This window comes from Equus przewalskii, chromosome 2 (assembly GCF_037783145.1).
Source record: "Equus przewalskii isolate Varuska chromosome 2, EquPr2, whole genome shotgun sequence".
Taxonomy (NCBI): Eukaryota; Metazoa; Chordata; class Mammalia; order Perissodactyla; family Equidae; genus Equus; species Equus przewalskii.
Genome location: NC_091832.1, coordinates 108,964,114 through 108,988,383, shown reverse-complemented (window position 1 = coordinate 108,988,383; position 24,270 = coordinate 108,964,114). Strand labels below are relative to the sequence as shown.

At 40.0% G+C, this 24,270-nt stretch overlaps 2 protein-coding genes across 3 annotated transcripts in view; one reads left to right on the top strand and one right to left on the bottom strand.

Moving 5' to 3' along the window:
• The window catches only part of LOC103557485 (serine/arginine repetitive matrix protein 2-like), a 174,234-nt gene extending 164,725 nt beyond the window's left edge, over positions 1-9,509 (bottom strand). The window contains exons 1-2 of the mRNA XM_070609411.1: positions 9,435-9,509; positions 1,525-2,378 (exon numbers count right to left, since the gene is read on the bottom strand). Coding sequence (XP_070465512.1) covers positions 1,659-2,378; positions 9,435-9,509 — 795 coding nt within the window. The 3' untranslated portion in view covers positions 1,525-1,658. The remainder of the gene's footprint in view (positions 1-1,524; positions 2,379-9,434) is intronic.
• Positions 2,284-24,270, top strand: part of LOC103557484 (N-deacetylase and N-sulfotransferase 3) — a 161,505-nt gene continuing 139,518 nt past the window's right edge. Inside the window, exons 1-2 of one of the 2 annotated variants that reach the window (XM_008530026.2) lie at positions 2,284-2,421; positions 14,891-16,035. In XM_008530026.2, the coding sequence (XP_008528248.1) occupies positions 15,013-16,035 (1,023 nt within the window). In that variant the 5' untranslated portion in view covers positions 2,284-2,421; positions 14,891-15,012. Of the gene's footprint in view, positions 2,422-2,568; positions 2,876-14,890; positions 16,036-24,270 lie in introns of those variants that run through there. The other variant, XM_070609237.1, reaches the window with a different exon arrangement.

The window sequence follows — 24,270 nt, the reverse complement described above, 5'->3', positions numbered from 1 at the left end:
TGGCATAACCCTAAGTGTCTGTCCTTCCAGATGGATGGTTGAAAGTAGCAGTCACTGAAAGTTGCATTTCTCCACAAAGGATCAGGAAATTTGTGCCTCCAGTCAAACCTCACTGAAGAAAACCCCAATGCAAAGTCATAGAAATAGTCAATACCTTAGTTTGCAGAAGACATTTTCTACTTTTTTTATAGGAAAAAAAAGAAGAAAAAGTGAATGCCATTTCTGAACCTACCTGCATACCTTGAAACAGTCAGGAATGTAGGGAAACAGACAGGAATTCATGAATCCTGTCTATTTCCTGAAATCCTACAGAAGTGCCTGACCTCCCATCCCTGTAGCAATATATTATAAGTAAGAGAAAGGCGGGGAACGTTCCTGCTTTTCTTTTAAAAATATTATTGTATTCCAGAGCCATTTAGTAGATGTTCAACAATTGGGGCAGGGGGAGTGGGTAACTGAAATGATGAATGTCTACGAGCTTGGATGACAGAGCAGGCTCCCTAGAAAAGGAATATATTTCAAAAAATGAGTTTCTTAAAATTCTTGAAAGGCACAAGACTTCCAAGGGAGACCTCCAACTAAAAAATAAAAATAAATAAAACCAATCTAATACACGTCATCTGGCAAAAGAATTCTACCATCTTGACATTTTTGTAGGCTTCCAGTCACTTCTGTGACCTCGCTATCATGTAGAGCAAGAAGCATATGCAACTTTCAGGCTTTTTAAAATTCCAAACTAACTCTTTCAGGACATTGGGATCTAACAGGAGGTCTTGCTACACAGTATCCAAGTGCCCTCATAAAGTTAGTAAACAACCTAGATGTTTAATTTCTGTATCATTTGGATCTCTGTCAATTCCAAAGGACACAAGTTTCAACCCAAGCTGCCTTAAGGTAAAACTGAATTTATTGGTTCATATTTGAAAATATCCAGAGGTAAGACCTTGTTTCAGCCACAGCTGGATTCAGAGCTCAAATCTCCCCATCTGGGGTTAGGTTTTCTCCAATTCCCAGGGATGCATCCCTGAGTATTAGCGTTACACCCAGACTTCACATGGCTCACATCTCACTCTGCAAAGTCCAGCAGAAGAGAGTCCACTTCCATAAAGGTGGCAAAAAAAAAAGTCGCAAAACTGTGCCTTTCCGTGTCTGATTGGCCAGGCCTGGGTCACATGCTTGTTGTAAACCAATCCCAGCTGCCAGGAGGACACAATGCCTGCTACGGCCAGACCTGAGTCATGGGCCCCTCTTTGAGTAGCCGTCGACATTACCTAAAGCAAATGGGCTGAGGGGTGGGGTTCGGGGTTCGGGGTGGGGGGTGCGGGTATCTTCCAAAACAGGAGTACAGTATCCATAGAGGGGTGAGTAGCTGGAAGCAAAATCACAAATATCCACTACAAGCTGTTAGTAAACCCCACCCCTCACATATGCTATATTAGTGGACCAAAAGGAGATTTAAAAGAAAAATCATTCGACCGAGGCTCTTAATCAAACTCTATAGTTTTAAAGAGTGTAACCTCACACCTTGTGTCCAAAATGTCGCTTCAATTGCTGGCTTTCCACTTGTCTCCAGGAGCTGGAACACACTGCCTTTCAGAAAGCCGGCAAAGAGAGGGAACTCCCAGCTTACAACCTCGAAGCCGCCCGCCGCGCGCTGCCTAGTCCAGTGTCACCGGCAGGGGCGCGACCAGAGGGGACGATGCGGGCGCGCCCCACCTTCCCGGCGCCGCCTCAGGGACCCGTAGCCGCTTCCGAGGCGGCGCGACCCGTCCCATCCTTGGCGGCCGCCACCAACCCGCCCCCAGCGGCCGTCGGAACGGGCTGGTGGGGCGCGACACCCGGGGTCCCCAAGCCCAGGCCCCGGCCGGCCGATCGGTGGGGCCGACCCCCGCGCAAGGCGGACGGATGGGGGCGCCCCCAGCCCTGCTCCTGCCCCTGCCCCTGCCCCTTGCCCTTCCCCTTCCCCGGCGGGCAGGCGGGCGCGGGAGGCGGCGGGAGGGCGGCGGCGGGGAGCGAGCGCAGAGTCCCCGCCCGCCCCGCGCTCGCCCCGCCCGCCCCGCCAGCGCCGCCGCCTCCCGGAGCAGCCGCGGCGTCCGCGCTCCGGCCGCGGGCCCGGCGAGGGGAAGGGCCGCCCGGGGAGCCGCGGAGGCCGAGGCCCCGGGGCGGGAGGAGCCGCGGCAGCTGCAGCCCCTGGTGCGGACCCCGGCGGCCGGTCCGGTCCTGTCCTGTCCTCGCCCGGGACCCCGCCCCGGGCGGCGTGGGGTGCGGAGCCCAGAGGTGGCACCCACGATGGGGACAAGTTTCTCGCGGCTTGAAATGAAGGGGTCCTGAAACCGACACTCGTTTGATTTAATCAGCCTCTCCTCTCCTATTTTAAACTAGTTTAATTAGACAATGAAAAAGATAGCCTCCTGGATGACGGTAGGTTTGTAAACATAATCTCGAAAGTTTTGCATGGTATGGTTATTTGCTTATGCATATTTATTAAGCTGTTAACTCTTCAGCTAGTCAGAAAATTGCCATTTAAAATATTCTTTGAGGAACATTACAAGTTCGCTGTGGCATTCTGGCAGCGTGTTATTCATGGGTTTAGTTAGCATCTGTCTTCCCGAAGTGGTACCAAAGCCTGTCTCTTGGCGACGGGTCTTGCATGTGACACTCTTGCCCTCTAGTGCCTCACCAGCTGGGTAGCAGTTTGATGGCTAATATTAATAAGATGTTATATAACAGAAGGGTACTGGGCCGGAACTGGTATTGCTGCCACTTGTAAAGCCAAAAAGCCAGAGCCGGTGGTAGTGCGTGCTGCTGGTTCAGCTTCTCTTCTATCTGTTGAAACTTTCCCAAGCATTTTCAGCTCTTTCAACTTTAATTCCAGGTAAGTGTATCTGTTTATTGGCGCTATACATTAATGGCTCACTCATAAATGTAGGGGCTTTTAGTAAGAGATAGCAATTTTGTTTTTAATTAATCTAAGAATTTCAGGATTGAACAAGTGCCTCATTTTATTCTTGTAGAAGAAATGGAGCATTTTCATTAAATTAAGTGAAACAAAGGAATATCTTATCATTCTGGGGTAATTTTAAAGCTTCTTCATAAAATTAAAGTATTACTGAGGTGGTCCCTTCTAATTGCTTAAGATCTCCACCAACAACTTATAATTATTCTTCAGCAGATTTATTAAACAGAACACATGTCTGTTGCTTGATGGACTAGAAATTTGTAAGCAGCATCAGAGATATAAACTATGACCACCCATCTATGCAGCAATGATCCCCAACACATCTTTCTGTTTGATGCAATTTGTTTTACAAACATTATTTAAAATTATGCAATTAGTAAAATTAAATTAAACTTGAAAGAAATAATCAGCCTAAGTATCAAATATAGAATCTGTAAATTAAAAGAAAATACATGTATCTTACATTTAATATATCCACTTTTTTTTTTTGGAAGAACCAAGTTACATTCTTTAAGGGGTTTACCTAGATCATCTTTCAGCTACTTCTTCTAATATCTGGAAACTATTTAAGCCTCTAACTCATAAAGTTGAAATTTTTTCCATGTTATTTATAAACATTTTGGAGTATAGCAACATATGTAATCTGGAAGAGTTTTGAGGAAATCACTCCTAAGTAATATAAACAGCTGTATCTTAATATTGGATTAAAATACAAATCAATTGTTGAGATACATGTGAAACTGGTCTCAAACCCACTTTTTCTTTGACCTTAGAAAATATCATAGTATCAACTATTGAACAATGCTATTTGCCACAAGAGAGCAGAATGATATGGAGGAGACGCTCACAAACACCTGATATTCAGCTGAAGGGCATTTTTTTCCCTTTTCTTCAACCATAGCTCCCTATTAATATTGTATTTGAGAAGGAGATTTCAAAAATAACTTTGAAAGAGATTCTTGAAAATCAGGACTGGACATATCAAGAGGCTTGCCCTAACAGAAGCTCTTTTCTTGTCTTTCTCCAGTTAACACAGTATCTACCATCTCTGTGACATTTTTATTGTTTTTCTTTATGGTCTTGATGGTAAAACAGAATGCTTCTTTCTTTGTGTAAGTAAATATTAATATTAAACCGGTCACATGAGTTTTTAGAAATATGAGTTTATTCATAGTCTTTATAATGAAGTATTCTCAGGTTACTAAAGTATCTTAGATAAAACAGAACTTTTTTCTCTTTCTAGAGAGATTTCTTATAGTTCAGCTCAGTTGAGTTATAGCATGCCTTCTCTTTTAGTACATTTTCTTGAGAAAAGTATTGTTTCTGAAGATTACAGCAAATAGAGTAATTTGTGGTGTAACTGAAAGGTTTGTTGAAAAAATACGGAGAAGAGATAACCAGGCATTTGAGGTTCATTTTTCTGGACCGTATATTCTGCTGAAAAAGTTATTAGGAACCAGACTAAATATCAGTGGTGGATTTATCATTTCAGAATTTTAAAACCATAAAGAAATTACAAATTTTTCTTTTAATTCAGAGAATCTTATATGACTTGCTTGAAACCTAGTTGAGTTTCCACTGCTGTTTGTGATTAGTGCCAACTTTTAAACTTAACTATGTATTTGTTGAGGTATAAAATATAATCAGGGAAAACTATATTTAAATACTTTGTGATTTGTATGCACTATAAAAACAGGGAAATAAAATTAGTGATAAAAATACTATTCTCAACTAAATGGATGGCTTGGGTTTCTAATTGTTTAACAGTTTAGACAATAGGGGAAAAAAAACCAGTGGAAGTTTACTTTTCCTGTGCTGCAGAATGGTTATTGGAGATAAGCATTCATACTGAAATGTGTGAACTCTGCACACCTGTTCAGATTAGAGGATGATGCCAGACCACGAAAGTAACAGCTTGCATTATCATGATAATTAGTCTGAACAATGCTCAAAACTGAAGTTTCTCTTAGAATACCCAAGAATTGGTTTTAGAAAACCAATTGTTTGTCTGTTTGTTTTTAATAAAAACTGTATCCTTGGGCTCTGGGATGTCACAATGAGTGATTTCTCCTTTCATGTTGCTTTAACCATTTTTCATTAATTTCGTGTAAGTTGCATAACCAGAAAAAATGTCAGGCCCTACTACAATTAACTTTATAATAAATTATTTCACGAAAACTCCTACAAATTACTGAGAGCTCTGACTCTTGATTACCTGTTGGCAAACAAGAGCTTAAAAAGCAAATATTGAAGTTCTTTACTAAAACCTTTAGCATCTCAAGGATGGTATCCATTTTGCATACATTTCATTTTTAAATCTCTTTCTTTGATTGCAATGTTTGAGAATAACGTGAAGCTAGATCTGGATTGTTGGCCTGGTTCTGCCACAAGAGACGTTGTCTTGGACAACTCCCTTGTTGCCTCTGGGCCTTCGTCTCTCACCTGGAAAATGAGGATCTCAGAGATCCTTTCCTATCCCCTTTGTCATCCAACACTGTGGAAATTGTTCTGCAGGAAAGGACAAATAGATGTGAAAAAAATTAGAGAATAATGCAAAATTTAACTTGTTGATAAGTGTTGATAAGTACTAGAGTTTTAGGAGTAGATATGTAAATTATTAAAGTCCACAGTTAACACGCACAGAATGGTTACCTTGTACTAGGCACTGTTCAAAGCACTTTACATTTAGTTTTTAGCTCATGTAATCTTCACAAAGATTATTTGAGGCAGATGCTATATTTCTATTTCACAATTGAGGAAATTGAGGCACTGAGAGGTTACCTACTTAAGATCACTTCCCTGGCAAGTGGTAAAGCTGGGATTCAGTTTGAGTCTGGCTCCAGTGTACCTGCCCTTAATCACTATATTACATTGTCTATAGGTTTTCAAATATTTGTGCTTGATATACTTCTTGATATAACAGAGGCAATTCATGCTCCACTCAAATCATTTCCATCACGTCTGCCCCTGCATATGAGACGATCGTTCATTTATTCAAGAGAGATTTGCTCAGCAGCTACTATTGTGCCATGCTTAAAGCAGTGCCCAGGCCCATTCCATGTGGTGCCTTCCCTAATGAAGTATATACAGTGTAGTTGAGGTGATTTCTTTCTCCTCTCTTGCTACCCCAATTGGGATGAGTGTCACTTGTTTTAAAAGATGCCCAAGTTAAGTTCACGCGTTCCACTTCTCGGCGGCCCAGGGTTCACCGGTTCGGATCCCAGGTGCGGGGACATGGCACTGCTTGGCAAAAGCCGTGCTGTGGTAGGTGTCCCACGTATAAAACAGAGGAAGATGGGCATGGATGTTAGCTCAGAGCCAGTCTTCCTCAGCAAAAATAGGAAGATAGTCAGTAGTTAGCTCAGGGCTAATGTTCCTCAAAAGAAAAAGAAGAAAAAACAAGATGCCCAAGGTAAGAGAGGGAGAACCTTTCTGACTTTTTTGTTGATGTGTCCGTAGGATAGAGCGTAATAGAACCAGGACCTCAGACCTCCTCAGGACTCCTTCTCAGATTTCTTCATTGTTCCTCAGTGTTCTTTTTGCATCATCTCTCTGCGGATTGGTGGCCTCTGCTTCTCTGGTTCATGTAACCTGCCCTAAAACATAGCCAAAAACTGGTCTGTAACTTTACGTCTTATGGTCCAGGTAAACAATGAGAGATTGGATTAATACTCTCTTGTTCCCGTGACTCTGAAGAAGGATCAAAATGACGAGGTCAGATTCTATCCTGAAAGCTGCATTGGCAATAGTTGTAAGGCCCCGCTATTAGGCATATGTCAATGCATACATTCTAGCTCAATTTAAGAGGATATGGGCAGACCTTTCCCCTTTAAGTCATAGAAACAGAAGAAACAACAAGCAGCGGTGGGATAGTTTTCTTCTCTTGCCTCACTGGATGGCATAACACTGAGGGAAGTGAACAAAATGTATTCTTTCCTTCGTAATTTCTAAATACAAAGGAGGAAGGAAAATTGTAATTGAAAGTCTTTTTCCATGTAATGTGTCAAACAAAGCTAATGCCCCCAGGTGCGGCTTTTCTCCCATCCGTCTTGAAAAAAATCTCAGTTCTAGAGACAGAGTGTATTCTTGGTCATACTCCATGCAAATCAGCATCTTACTGGCCTACCACAGCAGGGTTCAATTAACACGACACAATTTCACACATTCTTTCCCAGAGAAAAGCCTGTTTTTTGTCAATTTTTAATATTACTAAATTACTTTTAACAAATTTATGTAATGTATTGGAGGCCTCCCAATGCATTTTTCAACGCTATAAAATATAGTTAATTTTGTGAAAGAGGAATATTGTCAAGATCTTTTAAATATCTTTCATTTATCTTAGAACCTGAAGTTCTTTAGTTATTAATACTCATTTTCCAGATGGCAATCTTTTTTTCACATTTCTTGCACTGCCAACTTCAACATGATTCTGTTTCATTTAGAAATTGATTTTTACTTTAGTATGATGGTGGGTGTTAGTGGGAGAGGAAAGATGGGTTACAGTGACGAGTAGGTACTTCCCCTTGCAGATATTGCAATATTTGCAAAACGTATGTTTGCATATGTTCAGTTCTTCACTATGGATATGGAATGCCCTGTGGTTCCAGAAACTAATTGCTCCCTCTGCCTTTTGGTAATGGTAGGTAATTAAATAATGGCTAATGTTTCCTTGGTGGAAAACAGATGTTTTCCTTTTTAAAAACAGATACATTGCAAAACAACTCTAGCCATGCTGAATTCTGAAAAAAATATCAGAATGGGAAAAATAGGTATTTGAGTAAGAGTCAGGGAAAGGCACATTCTGGATATGCCTGACTTATGGCTGTGGTCAAGGTGGCCACTGCCATTCACAACGTTTATATTATCGCTCTGACTGTTTGAGGCCAATGTGACTGATGGAGGTGTCCGTTCGAGGAAGATGGGTTTACTTCATGACTGCCCTAGTTTGTGAATGCAGCTGCTCTTTGTAAAATGTAGTAGAGACTCTTTTTCATTCATTTAACAGTTTTTCAGTGGAATGTTCTTACTTCAAGCACTGTATTGATAGCAAGAATATAGAAGTGAACAGGACAGGTACTTACAAATGCTTCCAATCTGTGGAGGGATATTACACAGAAAACCATATGACTGTAACTATGGAAAGTGCCACAGAGGTAAAGTAGATGGTGATGTGAGAGTGTGTAATGGGGAGACCTGACAAATCTGGGGAATCACGGAGGCTTTTGTGAGGCAGGGACATTTATGCTTAGAGCCATAGGATTCGGAGGATGCAGCCAGATGAAGAAGTAAGAAGAAAACTTCTAGACAAAGAGAACAGCATGTGAGAAGACCCTGAGTCAGAAGAGAGGTTATCTCTTTTGGGAAACTGAAATAGGACCCTTTACCTGGAACTTAGCGGGGAGCACACCGTCGAATCAGGCTGAGATGTAAGAGCGGGAAGCATACCTCAGAGTGTCACGTGGGACATGGATAGGAATTTGGGTTTCAATCAGTAAGTGGAATAGGCAGCCACTGATGGTTTTTTCAGCTGGGAAGAAACAATTGGATTTGCACTTTGATGCTGAATTGAGAAAAGCGTAGAGGGAACCACGAGTGTTAATGATGAGGCTAGTTGCTACAGTAGTTCAGGTGAGAAGGATGGTGCCCGGAAAAAGAAAGATGTATACTGGGTCACGTGAGTTTTGGGAAATGGAAATAAGAGGACTTGGGTTTATTTAGATAAGCAGGAAAAGAAGGTGTCAAGGATGAGCCACTAGATGATTGTGGAAAGATGAATATGGTTTTCAAGGGTAGCTTATGAATTGAATTTTGGACAGGTTGAGTTTGCTTGTGACATGATTCCAGCTGGCGTATAATGAGAAAGGCACACAGTTACTGTAAGTTGTTGTTGTTACTCTATCAAGTTGATAGTTCACTTTGAAATCCTAGAGCTCAGAGGAAGGAGGTTTGCGTTAGAAATGAACACTTGGAATTTATTAGAGCATAGATGGTAAATGAAAGCCAGGGAGTATGTGAGCTCATCTGGGGAAGAGGGAGACATGAGAAGAAGCCCGAGGATGGACATGGGGCTGGTTATGCCTCTTCCTTTGCTCTGAGACCCATCTGACTTTAGGTTCCTGCACCAAAGGCAAACTTCTGTGCTTCCTACAACTCTGCTTACACTGGAATGCTTATAGCTGTCCCTTTGTGAACCCTTAGTGCATTTATATTAGCCATCTTCGGGATATTTCTCTCATTTCATCTGCTATTTATATCATCATCATCACAGCTAACCTTTAGTATATTCGTTCTATATGTCAGACACTTTTCTAAGAGCTTTTTATAGTTTATCTCATAATCCTCATTAAAACCCTCTTAAGTAGGTAGAACAAGTGTCCCCGTTTTCATATGAGGACACTGTGGCATCTAAAGGGAATAGCTCCCTGATGTCCATTTCCTACATGGCCCTGGCATGGAGGGGACATGGTACAGTTGCCTTCCCAGGTGCATGGTATCTTCGGTGCGGGCTGTCAAGTTCAGATTTCGGTTCAGCCCCTGTGAGCTGTGGCATCTTGCGTAGGTTACTTAGTCTCCAAAGGGCCCAACACCACGTTGGCAAATAGTTAGTGCTCCTTAGTGTTAGCTGTGCTGCCGTTGATCTTATTCCACCTTCCCATGTGATGTTATTTCCTTCAGTGTACCTTATAGGAAGTCCTGGTGGAGTGGTGACATTTATAATCAGCCGGACCTGGCAACTTTCCTGCATCTACTGTGACTATTCCAAAATGCCTTCTTAAATGGTTTGTTGATTTTCTAAATTTAATGCTCAGTTTCTTGGTCATTCAGCATATTCCTCATCATATCTTGAATAGGTAGCCAAATTCAACCACGACTGTCAGCTCCCTACTTCTAACCAAGACAGTTGTGTCCATGGAAACCCTGACACGCAGCCTAGTGCGCCTGTTCTTTATCCTCCAGAGAACCTTTCAGACCATGCCAAACTCTGTAATTCTCTATGCATTTTTGTGAGAGCACTTCAGGAACACAGTCATCACTACACTGAAGTGTTTGCCTGTTGATCTTGTTGGCCTTTAAAAATGTTTTTTATCCTGTTTCTTGTTTGAAAGATTACCGGGAATAACATGAACCCTATCCCCTTGGAAATTTCAGTCTAATAAGAAAGAGAGACATTAAACAGATAACATTTCTAATAATGTTTAGTAATAGTTGTTATAAAGATGCCAAAGGAGAAGTAATTATGATTAGAGTGTATCATCTTGGGACCTGGTGTAAAGGGGAGAGGAGTGGAGTTGATCAGGAAAGGCTTTTCTGAGGAATTGAGTTTGTGCCGCATATCAAGATTTGCCTGTGACCCATCAATTTCAAGTATTTCCTTGATCTTTTTATTCGTCAACATCCAACTATGTATTTTATAGAACATTGTGATTTTACTATCTCCCCAGGCGTCATTTAGTCACCTATCTTAACCTTAAATGTACGTCACTAGCTCAAGCCAATTTCCACTCTAAGCTTCTGTGTTTCTCTTACTGGCAGCTTTATTCTTCTAGTCCCCGCCTGCCCACCCCCAGCCATAATCTAACAGTAATCATGTCCTTTTCTGTTTTCCTTTCAAGTCTCTCTTTGTTTTCATTCTCCCTGCTAACTACCTTGGACAGAACTCACACCACCCCTGACCTGGGTTATGCAGCAGCCCCATAGCTGGGCTGTCCTGACTCCACCTCCTCCTTCATTCTGTACAATGTGTCGTATACTCTCTGTGTTCTTACTACTGCCGCTTGTCCACAATATATGTTACTGCTAGACTAGTTATCTGTAAACACTACTTTTATTATCTCTCTTCTTTTCAAATACATCCAATGCTCTTTATTTCCAAGTCGGCACCCTTGTGCTTCACAATCACTTCTAAGAATGTTCATGGATCGGCTGCACTCTTTCAGTGAAATATCATTTCCATTTTCAACCCAACACATAGTGTCTTATCATTAGTTTAGTCTCACTTACGGATAAACACAGTGTAACCATTTCATTTCTTCAAACTTGCTGGGGTTTTTTAATCTGACATGCCCACCCCATGCTTATATCCAAATCCTGCCATTATGCTATGTCCCATTCTAGCACCAGGTCTCTTGGAAACTGCCGTTGGCTTTCCTAAATTTCATTAATCTCTCTCATTGTTTCTTCTAAAACAGATATAGTCTGTACAGCATAAATCACTACTTACTGTGTGCCACATAGTGTTGGCTGTTCTTTAATGTCTTACTCCCCCCAAGAGAGACCGTGCTTCTGCAGACAAGAATCATCCCTGATATTAGTTCTGTAGTGTCCCCAGCACCTGCTACAGCAGTAAGCCCAAAGCAGGTGTTCAATAAATACCTGGTGACTGATTGCAGAATGATTCATTGACAGGTGTCTTTGGGTGGGTGAAAATTTAATATCTACCATTGTGGCTTTTTATCCCATGTTGGGATGGCATGATTATATTTTCTTAGTATTAAATAAACAGAGACATTAAATCCAGCAAAAAATATAGATAATTATAATCAAATTAATAGTGATGTGTAACCTTAAAAATAGGTTATGGCATTAGAATAAAGTAGAAGTGTCAAATTAACCTGTAACATTAATATGCCATTTATTCAACTGATTCCACAAATAGTGGGTGCTTACTCTGTGCCTGGCACAAGGGGCTCGATGATAGACAAAAGAGGCATTATGTCTACCGTCTTGGAGTTTACAGTTAGACAAGGGAGAGTGACTTTAAACGAAATTTTAATTACAATAGCGTCAAGAAGTACAAAGGAGAGATACTTCCTCCAGTGGCCGTGTGTAACTGCTGGGTCTCACCAAGTTTGGAAGGTCAGCTCCATACAGAGAAGGTTCCACAAGGGAATTGTGTGGAGGAGCTTAATTTTCTACATGGACCTGTATTCCAAGTGATGCCCCAGCAGGGAAGGGCTCTGGAGAAGCTGCTACAGGGCCATTCTATGCAGAAGAAGGAGGGGCAGCAGCAGTTCAGTCCATCCTGAGATTTTCAGAGCTGAGACATACAGAGAATGAGGAGTCAATGCTGGTGGATGAGGTTTCAATAGGAACGGCAAATTTTGAGAGTCCACACCAAAGACTAAATTTGGCCACAGCAAAGTGAGATGTGCAGTCGAAAAAGGTCTGCAGAAGACTTGGAGAATCTTAATGTATCCACTCAAACATGTTAGACCAAATCCTACCTTCAGGGACGTACATTGGAATTCCCTGTGGCTTCAGGAGGAAACTTGATGAGTTTAATGGAAAAGAAATGTCTTTGCGTTTCTAGTATTTTATACCTGCTAATGGAGCAGGCTAATAGCCATCCTAGATAGTGAGAGCTTATACTCCTCACTATCCTGCCCCATCACGTATAAGAATTGTATGAGTCACGTGCCTTTCATTTCTGACAATAGGATAAACTACGACACACTGCTGTCTGAAATGCAAAATGTGATAATACATTTTGTATCCAGTCAGAAACACTTCACAGCTAAAATTGAAACAGAAGCGTAGAGAGATGTGAGATTTTGTATCCTGCTGTTATATGCCAGAATATTATATTATTCATAAACATGTACGTAACTTTAGAAGTGCAATTACTTTTCAGAATAAAATAACTACAGTTTCAATGAAAATTCTCAGTTTTCCTGGTAATTTTGATTTACTTAAATTACACCTAAACCTATGCTAGAATGTTTAAGAGACTAGAATGCTGTCCTTTATGTTAGATTTATTTTAGATCGTGTCAGATCACTTGATGGCCTTTCACTTGGTGGAGGGGTGGTGTACCCCAGACCTCACATGACATTCCAAGTTCTCTCCCTCCTTTCTTTGCAGTGTGCCTCAAACTCGGCCCCTCCCACATGCCCCCTGATCTGTGATCACTAATAGTTCATGACTGGATTGTGAGGAATGAGCCTGCGCTGGCTTGCCAGCCTTGACTCTAACGCCACTCTATGATATCTTCCACGTTACTGATTAATTCTTTTTCCTGAAAAATCTCACCCTTATCACATTATTCCCCAAATCAGGAAAGTGTAATAGCTCCCTATGGGCTTTCTCAACCTTGAACTTCTCTACTATCATATCTCTCCACAATCTGAGCTACGCATACTTCGTAAAATTTATTTTTTAGGTATTCCTTGTTCTTTCCTTCTGCTCTTCCTCAGAGTGTCCCCTGCCCAATATTGTGCTCACTCCTGCCTCTGTCAAGTTCCCACTCTCTCAAATGTCTATTCATATTACCCTCATCCTTCAAGGCTCTGTCCAAATCCCGCCTCCCCCGGAGCGTTGCAGACTCCCTCGGTAGCCGTGGTCTCTTTCTTCTCTCATCCTGGTACAGTCATTTGTCTCTAATCAACAACCCATAATTATCATTGTCATTCTAGTCACTATCTCTACTTTATAATTTTGAACCTTTTAAGGAAATTCACTCTGCTGAACATTTATATTTTAAATAGAAAGATAGTTACCCCATGAATATTTGAATGAATGACGTAGTTACCCTAAATATTTGAATGAATGAACTACAATATATAATTTACAGGATAAATAGCAGTTAATAAATAGCAGTGACAGGAAAATCCTGCAGTTATACTCCAGAATGTTATATTTTTCATACAGATAAATGTATATTCTTAAAATTTTTGTTCATTGCTTGTTTCATAGGTGATTATCACAGAATTTTAGAGCCAGAATGTTCTTGGTAATCAATTATTCTAACCCCGTCATTTTATTTTACTTGGAAGGTCCTGGGGCCAAAGCAACAGAATTAGTAAGAGGCAGAGGGGCAACGAACCCTAATCTTATGGAAAACATCAAAGACAATGTTCTCCAACAGTTTCGCCTGCCTTATGGACAATGGCAAGACTTTTCTTAATTTTTTTTATATTCCATGATATTTCTTTTGAAGAGTGCCAGGACCATAAGACTCTAATAAACTTATGCTGTAAGAACCACCCCATGTTTCTTTCTTCATCTTTTTCCAAAGCTACTAAATTCACCACAGATGAAGATGACTAAGACTTGAAAGAGATTTGAAATTATAGCATAACAAGGTATTTCATGAAGTTTCACTTGTTTTCATTAGGTTTTTAAACAACACTTTTATAGTACTTTTTTGACATAATTGCTGAGCTCTTTTTCCAAAAAACCAGAAAGAGAATGGTACAGAAAATGAGTCTACAGTTAAGTATGTCCTCCCCAGAAGTATGTGGTGCCCTCACAGTCTGACACCAGAGTTGAAGGCACTTTGGGAAGTGTTTCACTCCTCACGTTCGTCTCACCACAACACTGTCCTAGTTTTTAAAAACGCTACTGTGTTAAATATACAGTTCTAAAAGGATCATTTGGGATGGGAGACCTTATCTTCATTTTGAAATGCTTATTCTAATGAAAGCAGCTGTCATAGGCTTCTTTCTCTAATAAATTTGAAATGTAAATAGAATGATAAAAATTCACTGTGTCAACAACTTGTCAGGGAAAAAAAACTGGTGTCTTAATTATAGCATTTGATGAAATATGTCCAAACTATTATGTATTTTCCGTATATGTAATTAAACACAAATAGCTTGAGTATGCATTACATGATGTGGCAGTGTATGGCTCAGGTGACCTGTCTGTGGTCTTAAGTCTTGTCCTCAGAGAGTAAAAGGAACTTGCTTGTAGCCCAATGTCTTTTCTACATTAGGGATGGAGACCTTCTCTTCAGTGGAGCCCCTTTCCCCTTTGCACCACTCCCATGTCCTCGTCCAGATCCGGGGGAAGGAAAGGAAGGGTTTCTTGCTTTCCACACACCAGTTCACCTGCCTAAGAGGATACCACTTGCACCAGTCAACTGGATAAAACCTTGCTCATTTTAATGCTTCAGACTGAATGTTTTATTTTCTATTTTATTCTACTTTTCAGATTGTATTTTCTGTGAGTCCCGATCAAGCGATACAAATGTGCTGCAATGGTGACATAAACTATTGACTGAGACTGGAAGAGTACCTGAGACACCGTCTTTTCTTCTCGTCTTTTATTTTTTTATGGTGCTTCTATTGGAACAGTGTGAGGAAAGTATGTACAACATGAGTTTTATCATGAAGCTTCACAGACACTTTCAAAGGACAGTTATTCTGCTTGCCACGTTTTGCATGGTGAGCATTGTTATTTCTGCTTACTACCTGTATAGTGGCTACAAACAGGAAAATGAACTCTCTGAGATGGCTTCAGAAGTGGACTGTGCGGACTTCCAACACCTGCCATATAGGCTGATGAGAGTGAAGACAACGAAGCTCTCTGATACCTTGAAGACAGACCCCACAGTCCTGGTGTTTGTGGAGAGCCAGTACTCATCGCTTGGCCAAGACATCATTATGATTCTAGAATCAAGTAGATTCCAATATCATATTGAAATTGCTCCTGGAAAGGGGGATCTCCCAGCACTCATAGAAAAAACTAAAGGCAAATATGTTCTCATTATTTATGAGAATATTTTAAAGTATGTAAATATGGACTCTTGGAATCGAAGCCTCTTAGATAAATACTGCATAGACTATGGTGTGGGTGTCATTGGATTCCACAGAACTAGTGAGAAGAGCCTACAGAGCTTTCAGTTGAAAAGTTTCCCTTTTTCCGTATATGGAAACCTCGCAGTAAAAGATTGTTGTATTAATCCTCATTCTCCATTGCTTCATGTGACCAAAGCTTCTAAGCTTGAGAAAGGTTCTTTACCTGGAACTGACTGGACAGTTTTTCAGATTAATCAGTCAGCCTACCAACCAGTAATATTTGCCAAAGTAAAGACCCCAGAAAACCTTTCTCCTCCCATCTCTAAAGGTGCTTTCTATGCCACTGTCATACACGACCTGGGGCTTCAGGATGGAATTCAGCGAGTTCTTTTCGGCAACAATTTGAACTTTTGGTTGCACAAGCTCATCTTCATAGATGCTGTATCCTTCTTGTCGGGCAAGAGGCTCACCTTGTCCTTGGACAGGTACATTCTTGTGGATATTGACGATATCTTTGTGGGCAAGGAGGGGACAAGAATGAACACGAATGATGTTAAGGTAAGGTTTTATTATCTCAAAAGTTTCCACATTTAGTTCATCTCTCGGGACCAACTGTCCTCATTTGTCTTAGGCTAAGGAGTTTCCCAGGCCATGGGACTTTTATTTTATCAGGAAAGTCTTAGCCAAACTTGGATGACTTGGCTATTCTCTCTCGGCCCTAGGACAGCTAAGTAGATCATATGTTTCTCTCTGAATGAAGGGAAATGAAGATTGTACTAAAAGATTGATTGAGTGTGGCAGGATCCTGCAATGGTTTTCTATATGTATTTAAAACTACAGAGTAGAAGCCATTTTGTTTAATTACTTTCCAGAAACGATCTACCTTAAAAGACTATTACTAATGTAAGACTTTAGTCCATTTAAATATAAAATCAAAGTGAATTTGTTTTAATGAAAATAAATACTCCCACAAATTTTCAAGAATTAAAGATCTTGTAAGTAGCAAGTTCAAATGTTTTTGGAAGTCAAATGTGCTACTCATTTTCTTTTACCGTATTTTTTGAGACTGAAAATTAGCACTACTAAATTTGGAGAGCTGTGAATACATAAGCATACTTATTCACACATAAACATGACGATTTAAAGTAACTTTTGGAATTCATTGAACATTTCTGGTACATATATGAAGCCATCATGCTTCATTTAAATTGTATTAGATTTCGTATTGTGCTAAACTGCTGCCCTTAAAGACAAAACAATTGTTTGAAGTTAGTTGGTTGTTAATGTGAATAGATTGTGTTTCATAAACAACTGGTTGTTTAATATTAATGAAATTTAAAATTAAAACGATCTATATTTATCTTAGTTCTCATTCAAAATGCCACAGGATTCTCTCTTTGCTGTACTACATGCTGATTTCTCATAAAAGTGAAAGAAGAGATTTTTGAGAATAATACAGTTTTTATTCTGTACAGCTTTGACCTTTTGATAAAATATGAAGAACTAAATTGGATGGAAAAGAAGCTTGAAAACTGCATTCCTTTCTCCAGACACTAGCATCTGACAAATAATAGTAATGGTCATCACACTAGTTAAATGAGTTAAGAATACCAGGACCATTAAATGTTACCATAAGGGAGTATGAAGATGGAAAAGAAAAAAAGACCCTGCATATTCTTGGGAATATTTTAGACTCTTCCTTTTAACTCAACAGAAATTAATTAATAAAGAAGTTGTGCCTAAGTTTTCATTGTATTTTGAAATATACTTTTGAAAATGTAGCTAAATTCAAACCAAGATGGTAGTTTAAATATTTATTATGTGCTTGAAAATTACAAACAATACATCATTCTCTTTCTGATTTTTCCATTTCCAAATATTATGATAAAAAATGTTTTAACAGTTTTATTTCTGAAGTAAACTTCTTTAAAACTGCCAAAACTATGTTGTTATGCCATTTGAAAATATGCTAGATAAATCTCTGAGATTTTTTTAATGAATATCCTAACTATGTCCTCTAAAATTATACAAAGTACAAAATGCCTTTTGTGCTCTTAAAGTTAAGCCATTTTTAAATGGTATAAAAAATTAGAGCCTTACAGAACACATTCAATAAAAATTTAGCATGTGTAAAATATTTTATGGATTCCTCACATTTAGATGAGAATATATTTTCTAATGAACCTAAAGACTTAAAAGAAAGTATATTTTGAATTATTGGAGTTTTTAAACTACTTTTAAATTGTAGCTGTGATTGTGTCTCAAAACACTAATTCACTGTAGTCACTTGCCTTGAGAGTCTACCATATTCATTCACTCATTCATTCGTGCTTTCTTTGATTCATTCTGTAACTAGTTATTAAGCATGTCCTACATATGATGCTTCTTTGGCGATATGCAGATAGAATCATAAACCATGGTGTTATCCCTTTAGAAGGGAGGATAGGGGAAAGCACAGTTGTAGAAGCCCAGAAAGCACATAGTTGAAGATTGTGCTGAGCACCTGTCTGCTCACTACTTGATACGGCCATGGCCATAGCACATGCCAGGCACAGAGGCAGCCACTAGGGACACAAAGATAAATAAAGCATGGCTCCCCCTTAATGAGTTTACAGTCTTGGCGTGGGAGCGGGGAAATAAATAGGTAGATAGCTTACAATGTGATAAGTACAATAGTAGATGTTCTACATGGTTTTATGTCAGTAATGCTGTGGGAATCACTATACTGTGTGCTATGTACCAGAAACTATTAAGTCCTATTAAGTGGGGACAGATTTTGAAAGCAAGACTAGAGTGATATGATGATTTGGGAACCTCTGGTGGTGATATTCGGACAAAAGAAGGACATTTCTTGAAATAAGGAAATTAAAATAAGAATAGAGAAGGAACAATCAATTGAAGAATTATTTAGGAGGTAAAATTGAACAACTTACTAATTGGATCAATGGAGATGAAAGAGAATATAATCAAGGATGACATTATGATTTTTTTTTTTGCTGGGAAAGATTCGCCCTGAGCTAACATCTGTTGCCAATCTTCCTCTCTTTTTTTTCGCCTCCCAAAAGCCCCAGTACATGGTTGTATATTCTAGTTGTAAGTCCTTCTGGTTCTTTTATGTCAGCTGTCCCAACAGCGTGGCAACTGACAGATGAGTGGTGTGGTTCCATGCCTGGGAACCGAACCTGGGCTGCCGAAGTAGAGTGCACTGAACTTTAACCACTAGGCCATCAGGGCTGGCTCGACATTAAGATTTTCAGCATAGGTGAATAACAAAGAAAGAGGAGAGAGCAAGAGGATCATAATGAAGGTCACCGCAGGTCATACTAAAAATTTCAGTTTTATTGAAGTGCATACAGGTACAGATGTTTAAGAGATAATTGACTCAGAAGAGAAGTCTGGGTAGCAAATGTGGTTTTTGAAGTTATCCTTCTATATAGGGAATAGTTCAAAGCATGAAACTATGTGAGATCAGCCAAGGGCAAGGGTTTATAGAGTTTTTAAGGGAAGATGATCGAGTGTAGAATCTTGAGAAAAAAACGTCTTTCAGAAAACAGGTAGAGAGAGTAGAGAGAGATGATCCCGTAAATAAGAGTCAAAAACACCAGTCAGAAACCAGGAAGCTATGATGCTAGAGTAGGTCTGGGAGAAAAAAGCTTCAGGGAAGGTGTGATCAGCAGTATAAAATCCAACAGCAGAGTCCACTGAGGTAAGGACTGTCAAGTGTCCTTTGGAAAAAGATGAAGCTTGTTGGGGACTCGTGCAAAAGCCATGTGAATAGACAGAGGCAGAGGCACAGTTGCAGTAATTTCAGGAGTAAATTAGGCGGTGAAGCCATGGAGAAGGAGACTGTGGCGTACTCAGTGGAGAAATTTTGATGTGGAAGAGACAAGAGAAATTAGCTGAAGGGTGGACTGGGGTCAGGGTGACCAACCCTCTTGGTTTGCCGGAACTGAGGGCATGTAGTGCTAAAACTCAGAGAGTCCCAGGCAAACTGGAATGACAGATCTCCGTAACTAACCAGGGCAAGGGGAGGATTTTTTCTTAAGACGAATGATCAGAGAGCCTGTGGTCTAAGAAAAGATCATGGATTTGGTGATTAATAGTACATAATTAATGGAAATATTTTAACTGAGTTCTTTTATTTAATTATTACCACTTATCAACAAATATTTTCAGTATTTGAAGTATTAAGAAAATTGAAAAGAATGTGAGAAAATTGATGATAACATAGAATGTTACTTGCAAAATTAGAAGGATGGTGCCTAACATAAATTTTAACTGCTATACTTATCACTGCAAACGTGTTAGTTTTTTCCTCCTGTGGAGCACAAACTGTGTTTCCTTATTTAATCAGAAAATTAGAATTAGCAGTGCAATGTCAGTTTTTGTCTAGCTAGCTGTAGAATGATATGAACATGTTTTAAAGAGCCTCAAAGCCACAAAGGAAGTGCGTTGTGGCACAAAATATTTGACTTTTCATGAGGAAGAAAAAAAAATAACAGTCCCAAGGTGTTGTCATCATTACTTGTAGAATTTACAAGCTACAAGCCACAGCCCTTAAAGAGCCAAAGAAGAACATAGTTTAGACAATTAAAATATTCCTCAAGGGGCTGGCCCCGTGGCCGAGTGGTTAAGTTCGCGCGCTCCGCTGCAGGCAGCCCAGTGTTTCGTTGGTTCAAATCCTGGGCGCGGACATGGCACTGCTCATCAGACCACGCTGAGGCAGCGTCCCAAATGCCACAACTAGAAGGACCCACAGTGAAGAATATACAACTATGTACTGGGGGGCTTTGGGGAGAAAAAGGAAAAAAAATAAAATAATAAAATATTCTTCAAAAGTGGCAGTACTAATTTCAGTTAAATTCAAGTTAGAAAAAGAAGCGGTGTGTGTGTGATTGAACTATATGGACAAGACTTGTCTCAGATTCACCAAGGACTAGTTTGGTGATGTTAGAAAATTCAAGTTCCTTGTGTTCTAAAACCTGCCCTCACACTTCCTGAGACCCAGCATACGGAAAGGGTTTTCAGGGAGGGAAAGTGAGGTATACGCAGGTGTTCCTACCATTAAAGCATTTTAGAGTTACACGTGCCAGCGCAGTATGACGGACTGGGTACTAACAATTCAAATTCTCTCTCAGAAGAGTGAACTCACTTTTGGCCTGAGATCCATCAGACCTTTAGACCTCGACCATTTCACATCACCTTTCACCCCAAGACAGATGGGAAGCTGAGGAGGGAGGAGCCTCTGGTGACGGTGACAGTGGTCTTTTACAGTTTCCTGAACTCTGTGCAGTTATGCTGTCAACAAGTAAAGGAGCTCTGTGTCCCTCTCCCTCTGCTTCTCCCTCCTTCTCTCTGTAACAGCACACACTCTCTCTCAGACCCCGTCAGGCTTTCTAACATCCACGAGAAAACGAAGAGCCAGCCCAGCCGCCTGGGAGCACACGAAGGAGGAGGAAGTGCCTGTAGTGTGCCTGGGGGACTCAGCAACCGCCCCTCTCCTCCCTGCCCCACACCATCCCCATATTTCCTTACACTTCGCTATTCCTTAATTTGGCTTTGTGGATCACCCCTTAAAAAAAAATCTGCATTTTTAAGTGGCCTCGTAAGAGAGGGCAGTTCTTAAATCTTTAATACAATGTCATGAGTGACTTTCTCGTTGTTTTCCTCTCTACCTGAAGATCCCAGAGCACCTAGGGGAAAGAAAGTGCTGAAAATAAAAGTAGGAAGCTATAAAGCTCTGAGAAATGAGTGGTGTCATGCTCAGCAGACAAACTTGGCTGACCTCTCAGTCTTGCTGAGGGCTGACCCCTGGGGGCTGTAACTGGCGTGTAAAGGTGAGTGCCGTTCTGCCTGAGGTCACCCTCTCGTGAGAATGTTCACCACCCAAGCTAAGGTGCAACCAGAGGCTTCATAAATTCATTGGAAAAGAACTTAACATACCAAACATTTGGAGGGGAAAGGCAACTGCAATCAATTATTCTGTCATAAGTAGAAATAGACAAAAATTTCTCCAGATAGTTCATTCTTCACAGTGCTCTGAATGGATGTCAAAACCTATTCAGAGCACCAATCCTTTCTTTCCCCCCAAACCCGCATTTCCCTAATTCTTTTCCATTATCACTGATGTTTCTTCTCTTTCATTTGCTGATAGCAGTGTTAATTGCATTATGCTCTGGAAGCATGTGTCTGCTTGATCTCAATGCTTTAAATTTGCTAGAATCACTTCATGACCATCTACCATGTTCCTTGTATACTTGACAAGAACATATATTCTCCATCAAGCTATATCTCTCAGCTCAACTTTGTTAGTTGTGTTGTTCAAATCTTCTGGATTCTTACTGTTTTGATCTCTTGGACGCCGGGGAAGGAATTGGATGTGCTACTTGATGTCACCAAAGGAGCTGTGTTTAACTTTCCAGCTCTGATAGTGGATTGTAAATATTTCCTTGTTTTTCTGTCAATTATTGCCTTATATATTTTGAAGCTTTGTTATTTAAGTATATATATATTTATATTTTAATTTAATGTTTTATCATTCTCTGGTTACCTTAATACTAATATAACTACACCAGCTTTCTTTTGGTTACTATTTGAAAATTATACCTTACCTCATTTTTATATTTGTTCTATCTCTCTTCTCTCTGTGTCTTTATAAATCAGTTTTGAAAACAACCTGTAGATGAATTTTGCTTTTTATCTCCTATGTCAGTATTCGTCTATTAAATAACAAGATCAGACTACGTACACAATTTGATTACCAATGTGTATGGATTTTTCTCAGCTATCTTATTTTGTGCTTTATTTTGTCCCACTTGTTCTGTTTCTTCTTTTCTTTCTATCTGTCCTTTATTATCTTTATTTGAATTGATTGTCAATTTCCTTCTTTTTTCTACTCATTCCTGGTTTGAAATGTATATATTTTATTTCTATTCTTCTAGTAGTTCCTCCAGAAATTTAAACATATGTGCTAAATAAATGCTAATATTAATATCTTCACACCTCAGGCGAAAAGTGCAAAGTGCTTTATCTCCGGTCATGCCCGCTCTCCTTTGCCTGATGAGCCATTCTTGTTTTGGGTGTTAACGTTGTTGTTGTTGCTTAATCCCAGATATCAGACATTATTATTTGCACCACCATCACAGTTTGATTAGATTGGCCTACTCCTTTTCTGCAGAGAAGCCAGAGTGATGCCATGAACACGTAATTCAGATCATGTCCTTCCTCTGCTCAGAACGCCCAGGATTTCCAATCTCACCCACGCCAAAAGCCAGCATTCTTACAGTCCTTTACACCCTGGCAAGTCTGGTAACTGCTAGCAGTTTAGCAGTTTTGAGTGAATTAGGGTGGCATAATGACGACTGCTAGACCAATTAAAGAACAGAACTTACCCATAATTCAGATAATGTAGCTTTTTCTATCTGTATGTACTCAGATTTACAGTCTATGTGATGTGTTATGGTGCTTTCTACAGGCATTCCTAACATTTTTTTGTAAAGCATACAAACAAAATAGAAAAAAAAAAAGAAGAAAATTCTGATATATTATCTCTTAGTCTCTGGGAAGCTTGAATTAATAGCTAAAGCACTTTTGTGTGTGTGTGTGTGTGTGTGAGGAAGATTAGCCCTGAGCTAACATCTGTTGCCAATCCTCCTCTTTTTGCTTGAGGAAGATTGTCGCTGAGCTAATATCTGTTCCAGTCTTCCTCTATTTTGTGTGGGATGCCGCCACAGTGTGGCTTGACAAGTGGCACTAGGTCTGCTCCCCAGATCCGAACCCATGAACCCTGGGCTGCGAAAGGGGAGCACGCACACTTAACCACTACACCACCAGGCCTGCCCCTACAGCGTTGTTTTATTCTTAACTTTTATAGGCCATTTTTGCATAATGAAACTGTAGGCTGAGATACAAAGTAGATCTTTAAATCGTAGTGTTAATATAAAATAAATTATGAGATCTACCTTGACATAATTTATAGACTGTTTGTAGACCAAGGAAACATAGTCAAAGTCAAATTGTTTTATTAAACTTCAAAGTGGACTAAAATTTTATTTTATTTTATTTTTGAGGAAAAGTAGCCCTGAGCTAACTGCTGACAATCATCCTCTTTTTGCTGAGGAAGACTGGCCCTGAGCTAACCTCCGTGCCTATCTTCCTCTACTTTATATGTGGGACACCTACCACAGCATGGCACACCAAGCCGTGCCATGTCCACACCCAGAATCCAAACCAGCAAACCCCAGGCCGCCAAGAAGCTGAACGTGTGCACTTAACCAGTGCACCCCTGGGCTGGCCCCCAGACTAAAATTTTAAAGGTGTTAAAGTTTATTCATATGGTACCTGTTAGAATTTTAAGTTAAAAAATTGGATGCTTTCTCATTTTCTTATTAATAATTATAATGATTATATATAATTAGTAAAAGTTGTTAATTACATGATTACTAAAATAGCTTTGTATTGGTTTTCTACTGCTGCTGTAACAAATTGCCACCAACTTAGTGCTTAAAACAATGCAAATTTAGTATTTCACAGTTATGGAGGTCAGAGGTCCAACCTAGGTCCCACTGGGCTAAGTTCCCAGTGTAGGCAGGATGGTGTTCCTTTCTGGAAGCTCCAGGGAAGAATCCACTGCCACCTTTTCCATCTTCTAGAATCTGCCCACCTTCCTTGGCTCACGTTCCCTTCCTTCATCTTCAATGCTAGCAATGTTGCATCTCCCTGTGCCCTTCTTTCATAGCCACATTTCCCTCTGACTAAAACTGGGAAGGTTTTCCACTTTTAAGGACCCATGCG